Below are 19,853 nucleotides of genomic sequence, written 5' to 3'. Positions count from 1 at the left end.
TCAGCACACACACACACACACACACACACACACACACACACACACACACACACTTTACATTATGCAATGGACTAATTATTATCATCCTTCTTGACCTCTCAATATTGTCTGCTCCCCTACAGTCTTAGAGGATAAACCCCACTTTTCATGTTAATAACCAATGCTCCTATCTAAAATTTTTTTCACAATTGTTAATTTTTTAAAAATATTGTAAACTGAAATAATTATACTACTATGTAAATTCACTTAAAGTTACATAAGTGTAAACTTTAGAAAGGTGACTTTTATGTTAAATAAATTATACTGAATAAAACTACTAGACATAAATCAAAAGTAAAACTCACCCATAATACTAATTCATTAACTTGTATCATTGGTTTAGTAAGCCTTCCTATTGTTCTAGTTCTATCTGTGACCTGTTGCTTTCTAGAACAGCATACAGCACAGGTGATGAGATGTTCAAACCATCACAAGAATCAGGTAGTTGTTTGGGGGTGTCCATGTGACAAGGAATCAAAAGTAACCTCTGTTGAACAACCAGCCTTTTTGGTACTTATTCTGGGACATCACTGATTTTTTTCCCTCAGAACAAATACCAAGAATTAAGAATTTGGGGTCATAAGATATATGCACACTTTGACCATCTATGCTCCAGATGCCTGCCTCCTCCATCTCTGCACGTTCTCTAATGCACTTAAGGTTTCCCCTAGATTTAAAACCCTTTGACTCCTTCCCCTCAGACTGTTCACATTCCTAAAGTTGTTTCTTTCTGACAGCGTGATAAGTGTGGTGTTTCCTGGTAGTCACAGGAGGCTGAGGGAACAGAATTACTTGAGCTCAGGAGCTCAAAACCAACCCAGAAAACCACAAGACTGTCTCGTTTGAAAAAAATAGTTAAAGAATTAAAAATCCTCCTTCAAACTCTCTATAGCCACTGCTTTTTCTTCTTCCCTTGCCATAAAAGATTCTTAAATACTAGTCTACACTGGCTCCAAATCACTTCCCACACTCCTTAATACCTTATATTAATTTTCACACTCTTATATTATCCCACTGAAATTATTCTCCATAATTACCAATGGCCCAACAATTTCCTAATTGTTAGATGGGCTTCGGATCTTCCTGGTCTTGTGTATTTGTTAGACTGTTGACACACCTGATGTTTCCAGTTCTTTTTCTCATGGCACTAAAACTCAAATTCAAGGTCTCATGGATGCTACCAAGGCATAAACCTCATAGCCAAAATTTAACTTGTGTTAAATTTCCAGCTACTTACCTCAGACCACAGGGACTCTCTGGTCAGTACAGGCACTTTTGTGTGTCTAGTACTGATATATTTTATTATTTGTTTTTACTACTGACACCTTTTTAAAAGAGAAATCTTTGCATAGGATTTCACTGGCAATCTTGGGCTTGGGAATCTCCCTAAGGTAACATTCTCCTACTTACAGGCAGGTCTACTCAATGTTTTATACCTAAAGTGACATAAAGCTAGTAACTCACCTGCATTGGCTTTAAGGTCTTCAGGTGTAACCATGACAACAAATCGGATTGCACGTTCATTTCGAAACATTTCATAAGACCACCGACGGATAGATCTCATGCATTTCACTGCTGCAATACCATTATTGGCAATAAGAACCTGGGAGGAAGGGATATGATATGGGAAATGGAAGAAAAGGCAGCAAAAAAAGGCAGTGATAGAAAAACAAAGATTTTTACACATCTCCCTTTGTCTGAAAAAGAATTTCAAGCAAGAACTGTTGCTAGTCCAAGCTGCTAAGAAACAACTCTTACAAGATCAAGCAATTATTTTTAAATGTTTGCAAAGCAAATACTTCTACATGTACTAGCCAGAACTAATTCTTTTCTAACCTCATTTCTTGAAAAAAAAATTAAAAATCATAAATACTCATATTGCTTGTAAACTATTCTATCATATCTATTACTAAGAAACATGACATATATCCAATAAGGAATGAAGGAAGGTTACACTGTCTGGTGTTATACACTATTCTCTATTGTAATAAGACACTTGGTATCAATTGCTGTTCTCCCATATGCTGAATCCCAGTGCTTAAGAATGAAAGAAACTGGGGCTACAGAGATGGCTCAGGGGTTAAGAGCACTGGCTGCTCTTCCAGAGGTCCTGAGTTTAATTCCCAGCAACCACATAGTGGCTCACCACCATCTGTAATGAGATCTGGTGCCCTCATCTGGCCTGCAGGGATACATGCAGGCAGAACACTGTATATGTAATAAACAAATCTTTAAAAACAAAAAAAGACTGAAAGAAACTGGCTTCATGGTCACAAGATCAGAAGAATCAAATAATCCTGAGAAATTTCTGCATATAAGCCTTATATTTCCTTACATATAACTTGAAATCATAACCCTGAAAATAGATACATAATCTACCTTTATTGGGAGACAAATATAAGACACTGATAAAGCAATACTTTTACAAGAGGGAATACTGGTCCTTATTGTTTGATCTTTTAATTACTATAAATTTCAACCAAGATATCCTCCAAGCTCTGACAAGTTTTAGGTAACAATGACACAGGATTGAGTTGTGTCTTGAAACAAACAAACAAACAAACAAACCCACAAGATCTTTCAAAAAGAACATTAGAAGCAGAGTTCCAACTCCTTATCAACTATGACCAAATTGCCAGCATATAAACAGTGAAATTATGTGTTAATAGCATGCTAGGGAGACAGAAAAGACAACCTTGCATAAAAAGGCAAAGTCTGTAAAAACCTAACTACCATTCTGAACAAACCAAAACAACAAATCTAGGCATTAAACCTCACATACTTTAGGCAAAATTGTTTAGTAAGTTGCAACTTACCTTCTCAATCACTTTATTTCCCCCAAAACGAGTAACAAATTCTGCTGGAGAAGCCACAGTGAAATCTCTTTGTGAGTCTATTTTCTTTCTATCTCGACCTTGTTTTACTAGGTGCAAGCCAGACATGCTGGATCTATAAAAACAGAGAATACAAGAGAAACTTTACATACGATTTCCTCACAATACTCATATCTTCTGAAAACCTTCCTTCTCACTACCATGCCTCAACAGTACACCCCCAGGACCTTTGTGGAGTCTGCATGCTGGTAGATCACAGGAAAGGAAACAGTCCTCAGTGGATGTGATAGATCAAGCCTATCATCCCAGCATTGTGAGGCTGTGACAGGACTGCCTAGAGCTCCATGCTGATATGGGCTAAAGAGTGAGACTTTTGTCTCGAGAACATGAAAACAAGGGGCTGGAAAGGTGACTGATTACTCTAGCAGAGGACCTGAATTTAGTTCCCAGCACCTGCATGGTGGCTAAGGCAGTTCCAGGGGATTGGACACCTTCCTCTGACCTCGGTAGACACCAGACACACATGTGCTGCACAGACATGCATGCATTCATAACATTCATTTACATAAAATAAATAAACCTAAGGAGGGGGCAGAAATGCTGGAGATTTAGTTCAGTTGTAGACAGAACACTTGTCTAGAAAGCACAAGGCCCTGGGCTCAATCACTAGCATGAAAAGGGGTGGGAGATACTCTATAAAAAAAGAAAAAGGAAAAATTGGGGGGGGGGGGCAGTGGCGCAATACACACCTTTGGTCCCAGCACTCAGGAGGCAGAGCCAGGTGGATCTCTGTGAGTTCAAGGCCAGCCTGGTCTACAGAGGGAGATCCAGGACAGACACCAAAACTACACAGAGAAACCCTGTCTCTGGAAAAAAAGAAAAGAAAAAAAAGGAAAATAAATTAATCAATTTCCTAGGGTTAGCTGTCAGTAATTTACCATTTTTAGTGGAATATGTTGCCCAAATACAGCACCTAAAACTTACTTATTAATTACATAATGCCTCCTTTTTTGTCTGCAGAACCTTCCATATCAAAATGGCAAAGGATGGAAGATTTTTCTTCAGATTTTGGCCTTGTAAACATAAAACACAGTCCCCAAAGCCCAAGCTCCCTACAGCTGCTTCAAATCCAGGAAAGCAAGACAGATTATACCCTGTCTACTTATTTAGCTGCTTCTAGAATATTCCTGGTGGCTTCAAATTACAGGTGTTTTGTCTACTTTCATTGTTTCCCCACTCCATCTCTCTTCTTTTTTGCAATTTCTCCTTACATATGGTTCACACACAAATAAGTTGGTTTTCCAAAAAGACTCCGAGGAGAGAGAGAGAAATCTAAAGTATTATATAGTTAGAAACAAGCTCTCTCTGCTTTAGCTGCAGAAGATATGTTTCACCAACAGCCACTTTGTTCTGACAGTCACCAGAGAAAAGCTCTGATGGGGGAATGTCTTTCTGTGTGCTGTAAAAATATGTTGCTCTGATTGGTTGACAAATAAGGCCATTTGATCTATGGCAAGGCAGCTTAGAGGCAGGTGGAAAATCCAAACAGATAGAGAGAAAAAAAAAAAAAAAAAAAAAAAAAAGACAGAGCAGAGGAGACACTGCCAGCTGCTGCCATGAGAAGCAAGATGTAAAGATACCGATAAGCCACAAACCACATGGCAAAGTATGGATTTATAGAAATGGGTTAATTTAAGATGTAAGATCTAACTAATGAGAAGCCTGAGCCAGTAGGCCATTCAGTTCGTAATTAATATAAGCCTCTGTGTGTTCATTTGGGTCTGAGCAGCTGTGGGACCATAAGGCCGCAGGAGCCCTGTGAGCACAGAAAAACTTTCAGCTACAAATGGCAACAGATAAGGGGAAATGATGGATGATATCATACTGTGCACTGCAAATGTGTGTTGCTCTGATTAATTGATAAATAAAGCCGTTTGGCCTTTATGCTTAGAGGCAGATGGGAAATTCAAAGAGAGAGACAGGAAGAAGGCAGGTGGAGACACCAGTGAGCTGCCCAAAGAACAACATGTAATGGGACACAGGTAAAGCCATGGAACATGTGGAGATACATAGATTAATAGTTATGAGCTAATTTAAGATATAAGAGTTAGCTAGCAAAAGGCTTGAGCCATGGCCATATAGTTATAATTAATATAAGCCTCTGTGTGTTTAATTGGGGGACTCAAGTGGGAGAGATCTGTCCCAATTGCCCGTGACACAGGAAATCTTCTGGCTACAAAGCTCCATGGCCCTTCCTGGCTGCCAGGAACACCTGACAGGGAGGACCCTGGGTAAAAAGAAGCAAGGCTTACCACAACAACTAAGCCAAGAAAATAATGGGGCCGCAGAACACAGACAGACAGCACAACCAATCAAAACAAATTTAATACTGATTATTATTCTCCAAGAGGGGATATGTCAAGCAATGGGTAAGGGAAAATTCAAGCAGGAAGGAAATATGCCCTAACTAAGGAACTCTGAAAAAGTGAAAGGCATAATTCTAAATTTCAGGCCTAAATAGTAAAACCCAAAGACCATTCACCAAAATCTGATCATAAAGTATGGAGGTGGTACAAAAGAGACATAGAAAAGGCATGAGTAACTCTTAGAAGGAAAGAGGGCCCAGACAATATTCTGGACAAAGAGGTCCAACTCTTGTTAAGCAGAGAAGAAAAGCCAAGCCAAAAACCAAGTGGGATGCATATACACTTGAAAATTAAATTTGCCATAGAAATGTAAAGAAATAAGCAATAGTGTAATGTTGCACAGTAATAATTTCCTGATTTGGCTTTGATTAAGTAGATGTTCATGATATTGCACACTTGTGTGAGAGAAAAGGCAATCTATGAAACAACAGCCTCCTGAGACAAGTCCTCGGGATAGTCATAATACACTGAAGTCAGCCTGACTTAAATCCTGCACCACAGAAAAAGAAATTTCTTGCCAAAATGCTGAATAGTGACAGCCTAATAACCTTCCAGAGAACCCTCCAATTCAGAAGTATACAATGACCTGGAGCACATGAAGACACATGACCCATTCAGAAATATACAATGACTTGGAGCACACACAGAAGACACATGATCAGATACAAGGTAAGCAAATAAGACAAAGATACCTTAGTCTTTTTTGTTTTTTCAGACAGGGACTTTCTATGTAGTCCTAGCTGCCCAGGAGCTCCTCACATAGATCCATCTGCCTCTCTCTGCCCCATCAGTGCGGGGATTAAAAGTGTGCACATCTATGCCCAGCTTTCTTAATCTTAATATCCTGAGGTGACTATGGATGAAAAGCCTTCCAGGGCTACCTACCAGGACCACCAGCCATAATAAAAAATCCAAGTTCCAGGTTGTTCTCTATGTCATTGCATCATCCCTTCTCCACCACTTCAATGTTCAGTAAAGATGGTCAAGCATACCAATCCATTAGAGAATGAAACTGCCACAGAGAAGCCTGCTATCACAGTGCATCTTTGTGATCAAAGTGTCTCAGAGGCCGGGTGGTGGTGGCGCACGCCTTTAGTCCCAGCACTCGGAAGGCAGAGGCAGACAGATCTTTGTGAGTTCAAGGCCAGCCTGGTCTACAATGCCAGTTCCAGGACAGCCAGGGCTACACACAGAGAAACCCTGTCTTGAAAACCAAAAGTGTCTAAGAAAGGGTGTGGTGACAAGTCCCTTTAACTTCAGCAATCAGGAGTCAGGGACAGGCAGATTGTTGTATGAGGCTAGCCTGATCTATTAACAAGTTCTAAGCCAACCAGGGCTACAAAGTGAGAGCCTATCTAAAAAAAAAATAAGTGAAATGAAAGAACTCATGTGTTAAAGGCTTGTGACTCCACATTTAAGGTAAGGAGTGATTGGATCATTAAACTGTGCCTCAGTGAGTTTATCCTCTCATAGGTTCAAAGTTTTCTGGCATAATTGGAAGGTATAAAAACTTGGAGGTGAAGAGGAAATGAACTACTGGAAACACGTTCTTGAAGGCTGGATCTTATCCAAGGTCCCCACCCTTCCTTTGTCTCATTCTGTTTTACAGTTGCCATGAGTTGAGCAGCTCTGATCCATCAGCTCTCTGCCATGAAATCATTTGCCTCAGGCCTAAGTGACAACAAACTGAAACCCCTGTCAGTGTGAGCCACAACAAACCTCCCTCCACCCTCTCTTTTTGCTTTTTCAAGACAAGGTTTCAGGCTGGAGAGAGAACTCAGCAGTTAAGAACACCAACTGCTCTTCCAGAGGAGCCAGGTTCAATTCCCAGCACCCGCACAAAGCGCTTAACTATCTAATTCCAGGATCCAACATCTTCACACAGACAAACATATAGGCAGAACACCAATAAAATAAAAATTTAAAAAAAAAAAAAAGAGGGGGGGTTCTCCATGTAGCCCTGGCTGTCCAGGAATTCACTATGTAGAGCAGGCTGGCCTGAAATCACAGAGTGACTGCCTCTGCCTCCTGAGTGATGGGATTAAAGGTATGGGCCACCAATACCTAGCAATCTTTCTTCTCTTAAGCTGCTCTTCTCAAGTAGCTTGTCACAGCAATAAAAGGCCAACGTGTGTGTGTGTGTGTGTGTGTGTGTGTGTGTGTGTGTGTGTGTGTGTGAATGACACTGCCAAATAATTCACTATAAAGTAGTTTTATCAATTAATATTCCCACCAGTGGTATGACAATTTCCTGTGCTCTACATTTTTACTGACACTTAATACTGGTGTTTTAATTTTAGCCTTTGTGGTAGTATGAGTTTAACTCAGCTGGGCAGTGGTGGTGGTGCACACCTTTAATCCCAGCACTTAGTAGGCAGAGGCAGGTGGATCTCTATGAGTTCAAGGTCAGCCTGGTCTACAGAGTGACCAGCCAAGGCTACACAGGGAAACAAAAAACAAACAAGAGTTTAACTCAGTAGGGTGTGGTGGTACAGACCTTTTACCCAGCAAGGCAGGTAATTCTGAGTTTGAAGCTAGCCTGATCTACAGAAGGAGCTCCAGGACAGCCAGGGCTACACAGAGACCCTACCTCAGAAACCAAAAACCTAAAAAAATAATTAATTAATTAAAAGGCAGGTGTACCCGTCACATGCCTGTAACCCCAGTGCTGGTGGGGTGGGGGAGGACACATTGGGTCTTGCTGTTTGTCAGGTTCAAGAGACTTGTCTCAAAATAATAAGGCAGGGTAACAGAACGGGTTACTTCACATCTTCCTCTGGCTTCTACACATGCACAGAAAAATACATTATTACACAACCATGTACATATACCACAACCTTGTACTCATACACACACACAAATCACAATGAAAAAACTGAATAATAATAAAAAATATATTTTAGCCGGGCGGTGACGAGGCAGGTGGATCTCTGTAAGTTTGAGGCCAGCCTGGTCTACAAACCAAGTTCTAGGAAAGGTGCAAAGTTACACAGAGAAACCCTGTCTCAAAAAACAAACAAACAAACAATATATATACATTGGTATGTATATATCAAAACGAGGGATTTAAGAGGATCTAATGGCTGGATAGAGAAACAGATATATGATAAAACAAATATAGAAAAAAAATTAGTGGTAGAACCTAGGAACTGAGTATGTAAGTACTCTCTGAAGAATCCTCTCACTTTGCTGAGTGGCTTAATCTAATTAAATTTGCTAAATATGGCAATTCTAGAAATTCCTAACAAAGCTATGGAAAATTAGCATTAGGGGAAAGAAAATAAGTGAAAGATACCTAGGAATGCTATCTTTGTAACTTTTCTGTAAATACAAAATTTTTAAATGAAAGGACACTTAAAGTAAGGTTTTTTGTTTTGTTTTGTTTTGTTTTGTTTTTTTGAGACAGGGTTTCTCTGTGTAGCCCTGACTGTTCTGGAACTCACTCTGTAGGCCAGGCTGGCCTCGTAAAATTAAGTTTCAAAAATATTTTAATAACACAAGAAAGTGTTACATTATAAAAACTGAACTGTGTAATTACCAGGACATTATTTTTAATGAAATGTATTGTTAAGCAGTAAAAAACTGAAAGAAAACATTAAATAGTGATTATCACTGGATGAAATTATTTTAGATTTTTAGTTCCTTTTGATATTTGTCAGAATTCTAACTTTCCTACCATGAACATATTTTTTAATAATTGAAAAATAGAAAACAAGGGCTGGAGAGATGGCTCAGAAGTTAAGAGCACTGGCTACTCTTCCAGAGAATCTGGGTTCAATTCCCAGCACCCACATGGCAGCTCACAACTGTCTGAAACTCCAGTTCCAGGGGATCTGACAACCTCACACAGACATATATGCAGGCAAAACACCAATGAATAGAAAATAAAAATCAATTATTAATAAAACAAATTCAAACTTCACTTGAGAATTTATGCTAATAGAAAGAAGGCAGGGGAGAAACTCGTGAAATATAGGAGAAGTATAACATCGTGGAACAGAGCTTTACAACTGTATAGAATAGACTCCTGAGTCTGAAATACATACATGGTCACAGACAGCTCCTGTTTTCAGAAAGGAAAGGAGGAAAGGGTGTAAGCGACAGAGAAAGAGACTACTGCCCCCAGCAAGGGCACCAAGTTACAGATCTCATAATGACCTTCTCTGTCTACTCACTACTATGGTACCATGGCAACTGGGAACCACAGACTACTAAGGAAAGAGCACTGAAAGAAAATTTGGAAAGCTACTGGGGGAAGGAGGAAAACTTAGGCAAACCAAATGAGAAATGCTAAAAGAAACATAAAGCACCCTCACAGGCTGTCTATAAGTAAAGCCATGATAGGAACTGCAACAAGAGCCAGTTCCATACTTACCACATTAAAGCTTGACACAAACGAGCCAAGAGAGGGAAAGGGCATGTGACTTTAATAATGGTTATTCTCAATGTAAGAACTGTAACAATCATGGTACATGTTTTCTGTAACCAAGCCTTTCAACACTAAATATCTAAATTTTATGCAAAAGACTGAAGTTTCCCAGGCAAACCATTTTATCAAGCCAGGCACAGTGGCACAAACCTGTAAATCTAGCATTCAGGAGAGAAAGTCAGTATGATCTGGTGTTCAATGACAGCCTGGGCTACAAAGCAACTTCAAGGTTAGCCTGAGCTTCATGGTTTAAGACCCTGTTTCAAAACCAAAACAAGAAAATTACCTCGATTAAGGGTTACATGATAGTTGGAGGCTAAGGCAGGAGACTTTTGAGCTCAAGGCCAGCTTGGGCTACAAAACAAGGCCATGTCTCAAATTTTTAAGCAAACATTTAAACCACATTATATTGGGTGTGGCACATTTTATATTCCTTAAAGCTTTAGCAGCCATTATTTAATTTTATCTCTATCACCAGACTTTAATGAAGTCACTAAATTGATTAAAGCCATAAAACTCAAGAAGTTTAAGTGAAACTAAATAAAAATATTCCCATTTATATGCCAAACAAAAAGAGTTTAGCTATAAGTAAAAGCTCTATTCTTCATAGATTTTAACAAAAATGGCCATCTTCATCATGACTATGAAACTGACTACATTACTAGTGGTAAGTTAGTGCCGCCACTGCTCAACCACAGAGTGCAGATAGTAAGTCTGCCTTTCTTTTTCCTTGCACCAAATAATCACTAGCAATCATACACGCGTTTCCATGAATTATTAACTTCCTCTCAAACAAGTCTCTGGTCCCTATCACAAAAGGCAGGGGTGCAGGAGTGGGATGGTAATATAATTAAGAAATTTAAGAGGACCAGATGTGGTGGTGCATGCCTTAAATCCCAGCACTCAGGAGGGAGAGGCAGGAGGATCTCTGTGAGTTTGAGGCCAGCTGGGTCTAAACAGTGATTTCCAGGCCATCCAAAGCCAAAAAGAAAAAGAATCTTAAGTGAAGAAGGGCAGGGAGATGGCTCAGCAGGTAAAACCACTTACTGCCAAGCCAGATGAATCGAGTTTGACCCCAGAGCCCACACTGTGAAAGGAGAGTTGTCCCTCTGACCTCTGTATATGTAGCAGGACACCTTTGCCTACTCCCACATAATAAATCTAAAAAAAATTTCTTCAAAAGAAATTCAAGAGATGTAAAATATAATGTGTGGTGTTGCATATTTGTTTGATTGAATGTATTAGAATTTGGATGTATATTAAATGAGATGAAAAATTTAAGATTTATCTTTATTATTATTTTTTGTTGTTTTTTTGAGGCAGGGTTTCTCTGTGTAGCCTTGGCTGTCCTAGAACTCACTCTGTAGACCAGGCTGGCCTAAAACTCACAGAGATCCTCCTGCCTCTGCCTCCTGAGAGCTGGGAATAAAGCATGTGCTACCAACGCCTGGCTTATCTTTAACACTTTTAATTATTAGGGGCAGGGAGGTGTATATGCACCCTTAACCACTGAGCTATCTTTCAAGCCTGAAATTTTGAAATAGAAAGATGGAGAGTTGTGGCAGCTTAGGTCTGTAACATGTCAGGCCCGAGATTTCAATCTACAATAACCACACCACCAAAAAAGGCAGTTTATAAAAGTGTGCACAGTATAACCTCATTTCAGTAAAACGAAACGTATATGGGGTTAGAGAGGTGGCTCAGTGGTTAAGAGCACTGGCTGCTCTTCCAGAGGACCCAGACTCCATTCCCACACAACTGCCAACAGTCTAGTATAACTCCAGTTCCAAGACATCTGACACCCTGTTCTGCCTCTGCAGGCACTATGCAAGTGGTACTTAGCAAAACACCCAGACACATAAAATAGAAATTGTTAAAAAATTAAAACAAGAAGTGTGTGTGTAGTATGGCAAGATGGTCAAACACTTGGCAGGCAGAAGCAGGAGGACAGCAGAGAGCTCCAGGACAGAGAGGGATACATAAGAAGACCCTGTCTCAAAAAGAAAGAAGAAAAGAAAGATGAAGAGAAGGAAAAGAAACACACATGTGTAATATGGGTATATGCATAGAAGAAGGTTCAGAGGAGCTGAAGAAATGGCTCAGTGGTTAAAAGCACTTGCTGCTCTTTCAAGAGGACTTGAGTTTGGTTCCCAGCACCTACAGTAGTCAGGAAATTCATAACCACCTATCACTACAGTTCCATGGGATCTAATGCCCTTTTTGGATCTCTGAGAGTACTGCCCTTACGTAGCATACATATACCCAGACAGACACACATAGTAATAAATAAAAATTTAAGAAAAGAAAAGAATTCAGGAGACTGGAACTGGAGAGATGGCTCAGAGGTTAAGAGCACTGACTGCTCTTCCAGAGGTCCTGAGTTCAATCCCCAGCAACCACATGGTGGCTCACAACCATCTGTAATGAGATCTGGTGCCCTCTTCTGGCCTGTAGGCAGAACACTGTATCCCAAAAAAAAAAAAAAAGAAAAGAAAAAAGAAGACGACAACAACGACTAAGGAGAGTATTAACAGTAATCCCTGGTTGGTGGATATATAAGCCTTTATTAATTTTCTATACTGTTTCATTACTTTTCAAATATACTTTCCATCCCTTTGAAGTAAGGCTGACTGAATTAAAGACCTGCTCAAAGAAACCGTTAAGTCTGATAGAAGAGCTGACAGTTGGGACTCTGACTGGTTTCCACATTCAGTCATGTGACCTTACGCATGTTATGTCTTAGTTCCCCACTTATATACTCTGGGAATGACAACACCACACCTGCCTCACTGGCTGTGCTAAAGTGTGACACTACACACAAAACAGCAGTGTCTGGCTAAAGCATTGATGAATACTATCTATTATTAGTATTATTTTCTAATCAGTCACTGAGAAAACATGACTGAGTGTTATAAGGGACGGGCAGTACAGCTCAATAACAGAACTAAATAAACATGAAGCCCTGGGTTCAATCCCAAGCACTAATACATAAAAAAGTGAAAAACCGAATAGGCTGTATCAGCAAAAAATAGGCCCCATTACTCAAAGCCAATACCAGATTCTCTACAAACCTTACCTTAACATTATTATATCCTAGAGAGAAATATATGGACAGAACTCCGTGTGGTTTTTTAAAGTCTACAACAATGAAAAAAGTTATCTGGGATCCAATTCCAAACTTATTCATAAATAGTCTATTTGGTGTCACAGGAGAAACTACAAGTAATTTCTAATTACAAAAGAGCTTTGCTTGGGTCTGGAGGGATGGCTCAGAGGTTAAGAACACTGACTGCTCTTCCAGAGGTCCTCTGTTCAATTTCCAGCAACCACATGGTGGCTCACAACCATCTATAATGAGATCTGGTGCCCTCTTCTGGCCTGCAAGGACATATGCAGGCAGAACACTATATACATAATAAATAAATACATCTTTTAAGAAAAAAAAAAAAAAAGAGCTTTGCCGGGCAGTGGTGGGGCACATCTTAATTCCTAGCACTGGAGGCAGAAGTAGGCAGATCTCTGTGAGTTCCAGGCCAATCTAGTCTACAGAGCAAGTTCCAGGAAAGCTAGGGCTGTTATATAGAGGAAACCCTGTCTCGGAAAAAAAAAGAAAAAAGAAAAAACAAGCAAACAAACAAATAAGAGAGAGAGAGAGCTTCAAAATTCCCTAGGTTTTTCTGAAGAGTCCAACATCTTACAGGCAATCATATCTAAATTCTCAATTTTCAAAAGATGAATGGCAAGAACATAATTCACTTTCACAGAGCTCACTTTGACCTTGAACCCAGGCTATGGTACATCTTCCACCCAATTCATGTGCACTCAGATGATAACAATTAGAGATACTTCCACATAAAGTCCTGAACCTGACCAGTCAGTATTTTGACCATATTATTTCATGGTGTTTACGAGAAAACTGAGATGGAGTTTCAAATATAAACATGACGTAGGTTTAAGAATCACAGTGCCGGGGCTGGAGAGAGATGGCTTACAGGTTGAGAGCACTGACTGCTCTTCCAGAGGACCTGATTTCAATTCCCAGCACCCACATAGCAGCTTACAACTCTCTGTAACTCCAGTTTCAGGAGCACACAAGTGGTGTACAGATACACATGCAGGCAAAATGATCATATACATAAAGTAATATATATAATATAGTACTATATATATGTATATAATATATATAGTACATATAGTACGCGCGTGTGCGTGTGCGTGTGCGTGTGCGTGTGTGTGTGTGTGTGTGTGTGTGTGTGTGTAGTACCCGAAGAGGTTAAAGACCAAAATTTGGGGAATAATTTTGCTTCTACCTGGATTTTAACCAGGAATTCGGTATACCAGTCGGCAAAACTGTTTACATTCTTGTTTACATTCTTGTTTGACTGACAGCATGGGTTGAAATCATGCGGTGCATTTTAAGTATGCAGGACCATCTGACCTTAAGTAGCATCAAAGAAACTACCAAAACTAAAACAAATACGACAATTCTATTAGATGCCACCAAATCACATACTAGTTACCAAAATTAAGATGTATACATTTAGTCTTTTAACAGTCTTTCTTCTGAAATGTACAATTAATTAATGATTTTTCAGAGATATATCATCCTAACTATAGCTGATAAGCCCAGGTTGATCTTATCTAACAATTAAAAAGCCTTAGCAGTTTTTCAATGAGACTTACCTAACCCCACCAAGTTGTGACTATTTCCTAAGTCCTTATTTTCAAATACTTGGGTGATAAAGGAAGTAATTTAGCCAATCTTTCAGTGACTCTGGAAAAACATGATGCATGTCTTCTCCGTCCCTAGAAAAGTCTATTTTCTAATCCTGCTTATACATCAGACCACTAAAATGTTCACTTAGCACCCAACATGAAGATCACAGCAACTATTTCACTTTGTTTCAGATGGCCCTAGTTAACACTTGTGAGGAACAGGCCTGTCCCCTTAACCTCTATCACGCAGTGAAGGTCAGACTATTCATTCTAGGAGCTGCTAGTAAACTCAACCAGTTTAGACTCAGTATTCAAAGAGTGAAAGCAGTGCATGAATCATCATTATCTTCATTTTTCAGAGAGGAAATAAATTCAAGGAAAAATTATGGATTGCCAGTGGTCACATACAATTTAATTAGCTACAGATGTCATTAGAAGTATTCCTGTCAAAAGAAAGAATTTAAGTTACTCCCAAAGACATTGTTATGTCCACAGATGAATTAGATAAAGAAGTCTTGTTCTATTTGGAACATTAGCTGAGAAATCAGTGGAAACTGGCAACTGTCCTCTTCCCAGGCTGCTGATCACACTCCTACCCATGAGCAACAACCATGAGAGTTCTGGCAACAATGAGGCATCCAAGACATTGCAGCCACGCCACTGACCACACAGCCTCTGCCTGACAGCCACAGACCTTGGAAATGCTTGGCACCTACGTACTGCCTCAGAATATCATCAGCTGAGTTTCCTGTAATAGCACTTATTGCACCATTGCCAAACTCAATGTCCTAGTCCAACAACTAAATATTATATTTCACATAAAATTAAGTTAGATTTCTCAAAGCAGTGCAACTTCAAAGACTTAGCACTAATCAAGTCTTTCTCAATAGGGGAGGAATATGACATTTTGAGACAAATTCTTGTTGTGTGGGATGATATACTGCATTATAAAAGCAGTGATGGCAATGTTGAGAGAGGGTCTCTTTATATAGCGTTGGATGTCCTGGAACTCATTCTATAGACCAGGCTAGCCTCAAAGTCAGAGATCTGTCTGTCTCCGCCTCCTGAACACTGGGATTAAAGGCATGCGCCACCTCCTCCAGTCCTATTGCAAAAGTTTTAGTACCGCCAGTCCTCTGTCCTCAGCACTTCTCAACCCCACACACTTCCAAATGACTTTGAGGGGACAATACCACCAGTACTAACCTAAGGGTCAACCTAAGTGAACCATAAAGTAAACATGTTTGTATAAAGTCCTCTTTTCTAGTCCCTGATGCTAATTCTTCTTTCTGACCTGAAGTTAGGTGAATACTTTGTTACTAATGCCAGAAAATCAACTTTATCAGAAATACTTACAAAAATTGTAAAAAAAAAAAAAAAAAAGTTGTAAGGTCAGTAACCAGTAAAACAGTTACCAAAATGCACCCAGGACATTTGAGTTTGAACTCTCAACCTCAATCAAGTTATTTTCCCTCATCAGACCTTAGTTTTCTCATCTAGTAAAATAAAAGCATTCGGCTAGTCAGGCAAGGTAGTGTGTGCCTGTAATCAGAGCAATCAGGAGGCTAAGCCAGGACAAGCCCAAGTTTAAGGTTGGCCTAAGAAGTAAGAGATCCTGTCCTAGCCGGGCAGTGGTGGCCCATGCCTTTAATCCCAATACTTGGGAAGCAGAGGCAGGCAGATCTCAGTGAGTTCAAGGCCAGCCTGGTCTACAAAGTGAGATCCAGGACAGCTAGGACTGTTACACAGGGAAACCCTGTCTTGGGGAAAAACAAAACAAAACAAAAAACAACAAAAAGAGATCCTGTCTTGACAAATACATTTTTTAAAAAAGCACTAAAACTTATGTAAGTTATCTGTTGCATTACAAGTCCCAGGAATCATGAAGTAAACCATATCTAATTTGCTTTATCCTTCTGACCTCCATATTGCTTAAATGGGAGTGATTATTAATATACACTAACTGCTTCATCTTAGAGAAGCTAGGATTCCAAGCCCCATGGACAACAACAAAGAATTACCAGAACCAGTATAGAATTTTACTATAGAATCAATATCTTTTTTTGTCTTGTTTCATTTTTCTTTTTTTCTTCTTTCATTTTTCTTTATTAAGAAATTTTCGCCGGGCGGTGGTGGCACATGCCTTTAATTCCAGCACTCGGGAGGCAGAGGCAGGCGGATCTCTGTGAGTTCGAGGCCAGCCTGGTCTACAGAGCGAGATCCAGGAAAGGCGCAAAGCTACATACACAGAGAAACCCTGTCTCGAAAAACCAAAAAAAAAAAAAGAAATTTTCTACTCACTCCACATTGTTTTATTTTTCAAAACAGGGTTTCTCTGTGTAGTTTTGGTGGATGTCCTGGATCTCACTCTGTAGACCAGGCTGACCTCGAACTGAGATCTGCCTGGCTCTGCCTCCTGAATGATGAGATTAAAGGCATGCGCCACTACTGCCCGGCCTAGAATCAATATCTTGATATACAAAAAGGAGCCTAATTACTTTATGACCCATTAATAACAGACTATCAAGATAATAACAGTAGCAGCACCTACCCTAACTATGTTTATCTAGGTTAGAACTATAATATTTATTCTCAGTGTACATTAGAATCACCTGGATAGCATTTTGTTTGTTTGTTTGTTCTACTCTGTGTGTGTGTCTCTGTGTGTGTGTGTGTGTGTGTGTGTGTGTGTGTCTCTGTGTGTGTGTGTGTGAGAGAGAGAGAGAGAGAAGAGAAATTTCTAGGGATGAGGTTTATTTCCTAAGGTTTACTCACAAATAAATGATAAACACATGTGACCCAAACTCTTTAAACCTAAGAACTGAAAAGCAAATGACTAAACTAGTTATCTAATCAACCATCCGTCAAAGGGTATGGTCACTCATCCCAGTATCCCAGTACTCCAGTAACTCTAGCACTCTAAAGGCCAGGGCAGGAAAATTAGGAGGTTAATGTCTGCCTGGGCTACATAGTGAGTTTGAGGCCAGCCTGAGTTACATAAAGACCCTGTCCCAGAACAAAACAAAACAAAACAAAAAATGGTTACTTTAACATGAATGACCTGGCACACACCTGTAATACCTACACTTAGAAGCTGGAGTGACGAAGATCAAGAATTCAGGGCAATTTGGAGCTACATTAGACCTTGTTTCAAAAACACAAACAAAAAAGGCAAAATGTCCCTAGGCACTGTGTATGGTCCCAGCACACAGGAAGCAAAAGCAGGAAGCTCTCAACGAGCTCCAGGCCAGCACGCTCTGTATAAGAAGTTCCAGTCCAACCAAGGGTAATGGAACCCTATCTCAAAACACAATCAACAAAATCCACAAGGGCTAAGGATGTAGATCAGTGGTTGAGTGTTTGCCTACCATGTGTAAGGTCCTGGGTTTAATCTCTAGCACTGATGGAGTTGGGGGAGACTACAAATTTAGCCAAATCTGCAAAATTCCTATCAATCAATGAAAGTTACAACATTGTTAATCAAAGTACTACAGAAGCTGAAATTGCTCAACCTAACTTTCATTCACTGGGTCGTATTGAAGGACCTAGTATGTATAAAGAATGGTAAAAAGCTAGGAGGAATATATAGGAAAAGATAGTCCCCAAACCTGAAAAGTGCATAATTTCCTAGTCAGAAGATGGGCCCAGTGAATAGAGGTGACGTTAATATATTCTTCTTCCTTTCAGAACATGAGAGTGAAAATAACAAGAGAGTAAAGACATTACCCATGAAGCAACTCTTCTCACCTCATGTGAAAGGCCAAACCATCCTGTAAAGCAGAGATCCCCAAATCAGAGAGTGTATCTGAGCTGACAGAAGCTGGTGACAGGGAGCCCTCCTTCTCCTCTAGTAGATCCAGCTTGACCAGGTTACTGATCTCATCTTCCGAGTTGTCTTCGGACACAGACCCAATTATGAATCGGGAGTGCTGGTTCAGCTCCAGAGTTTTGGCCAATGGAGCTGGTTCATCCATTATTCTTTCAAAATAAGCTCTCAGTGCTATGGGAAAAAATGAAGAGAAAAGTAGGTTATAGGCAATAACGTACAGGTGAGGACACTCAAAAAGAGTAAGTCATAAACCATAAGCGGCCCTCGGAAATAAGACTGAGTCTGAGAACTGGTTTCCTTGGCTACTCTATTCCAGCACTTTTGTTTCCTCCAAGGGAGGAAAAGAAAGATCATGGTAACTATGCTTATAAAATAAAAGTTTTATTTTCCTCAGAAAATATTTCTCACAATCTATAAGCCATTCTCCATCTCTTACTCAGTGATACTGAATGGATAATTATGATCGATGGAAACCTTTCATTGTAAGCAAAAACTGTTATGAGACTGTATCTCCTCTGTAGCATTGCGGGTAGTGAGTGCTAAGAGTTTAGGGAGACTGGCTATTGCTTGAAACTCGGTGTTTACACTACATAATGATCTCCTGGTTCCAAACACCATGTAATGAAAAGTTATGAATTTTATTAAGCACACACATTTAAAGTAAAACAATAAACAAAAAAAACCTTGTGTTTCATGAGTTTATTTTTCTCAAACTGAATATTGTAAAAATCTACCCCAAATATTATTTTTGTTGTTCAATTATGTACACAGAATTGGTAGAGGAAGTGAATCTACCACCAAATTTTAAATCTGTATTCAAAGTAGTTTGTATCATCTCAAACACTATTTTTCTAGATATAGGACTTTACTAGTCAAGATTAGCTATTGTCAATAGCTAACAAACTTAACCAAAATAGTTATCAGTTCTTGGACCTATCTTAGACCAACTGTTTCAGAAGCTCTAGGCTGAGGTATAATAGTGTTTTAACAAAACCTAAAGCTGAGGAATCATTGTGCTGCAAGAGAAAGACAACAATAACAAATTGCCAGGAATACAAGAAAATATAATAGGGGAAATTAAGAAAAAAGAAAAAAGAAAATATCTGAACATTCTGGAAGGGAGCTGAATTACTTATTTTTGAAACTAGCATTAATAAATACAGAAGTGAGGCAATGAGGGAGGGGAGAAGAGGTATAAAGGAAGGGGCAGAGGAGAACAAGACAGGATACCATGGGGGAAGTAAGACAAAATACCACTTTTTATACTATGCAGAATCTAGATTTAAACGTATCTCTGTGTGTATATACATGCATATCTATGGCATGGAAATAGAAAATGAGTATTTGAGGTGAGAAAGGGAACCAGTAAGAGTGGAAAGAGGGACTGGAAAGGGCAGTGCAAGGGTGAACGTGAGTAATATACAATGATCTATATGTATGATAAATGTCTAAATGAAACCTATTGTTTGTACATTAAAATAACAAAACAAAAAACAAATACAAAAGTTCTAGGTCAGAGGAGTAACTCAGTGGTAAAGCACTTATCTAACATTTAGGAGGCCATTTCAAACCCCAGAAAT

The 19,853-nt window shown here is 39.5% G+C and overlaps 1 protein-coding gene across 4 annotated transcripts in view; it reads right to left on the bottom strand.

Annotated features, from left to right (window-relative positions):
• Acaca (acetyl-CoA carboxylase alpha) overlaps positions 1-19,853 on the bottom strand; it is a 266,901-nt gene that overhangs the window by 183,067 nt on the left and 63,981 nt on the right. For all 4 annotated transcript variants that reach the window (XM_028890514.2, XM_028890515.2, XM_037201549.1 and 1 more), the window contains exons 3-5: positions 18,192-18,444; positions 2,856-2,988; positions 1,504-1,642 (exon numbers count right to left, since the gene is read on the bottom strand). In XM_028890514.2, coding sequence (XP_028746347.1) covers positions 1,504-1,642; positions 2,856-2,988; positions 18,192-18,444 — 525 coding nt within the window. The remainder of the gene's footprint in view (positions 1-1,503; positions 1,643-2,855; positions 2,989-18,191; positions 18,445-19,853) is intronic.

Source organism: Peromyscus leucopus, chromosome 8b (genome assembly GCF_004664715.2).
Source record: "Peromyscus leucopus breed LL Stock chromosome 8b, UCI_PerLeu_2.1, whole genome shotgun sequence".
Lineage (NCBI taxonomy): Eukaryota > Metazoa > Chordata > Mammalia > Rodentia > Cricetidae > Peromyscus > Peromyscus leucopus.
The sequence above is the reverse complement of the archived record's forward strand: the minus strand, read 5'-3'. Positions and strand labels throughout refer to the sequence as shown.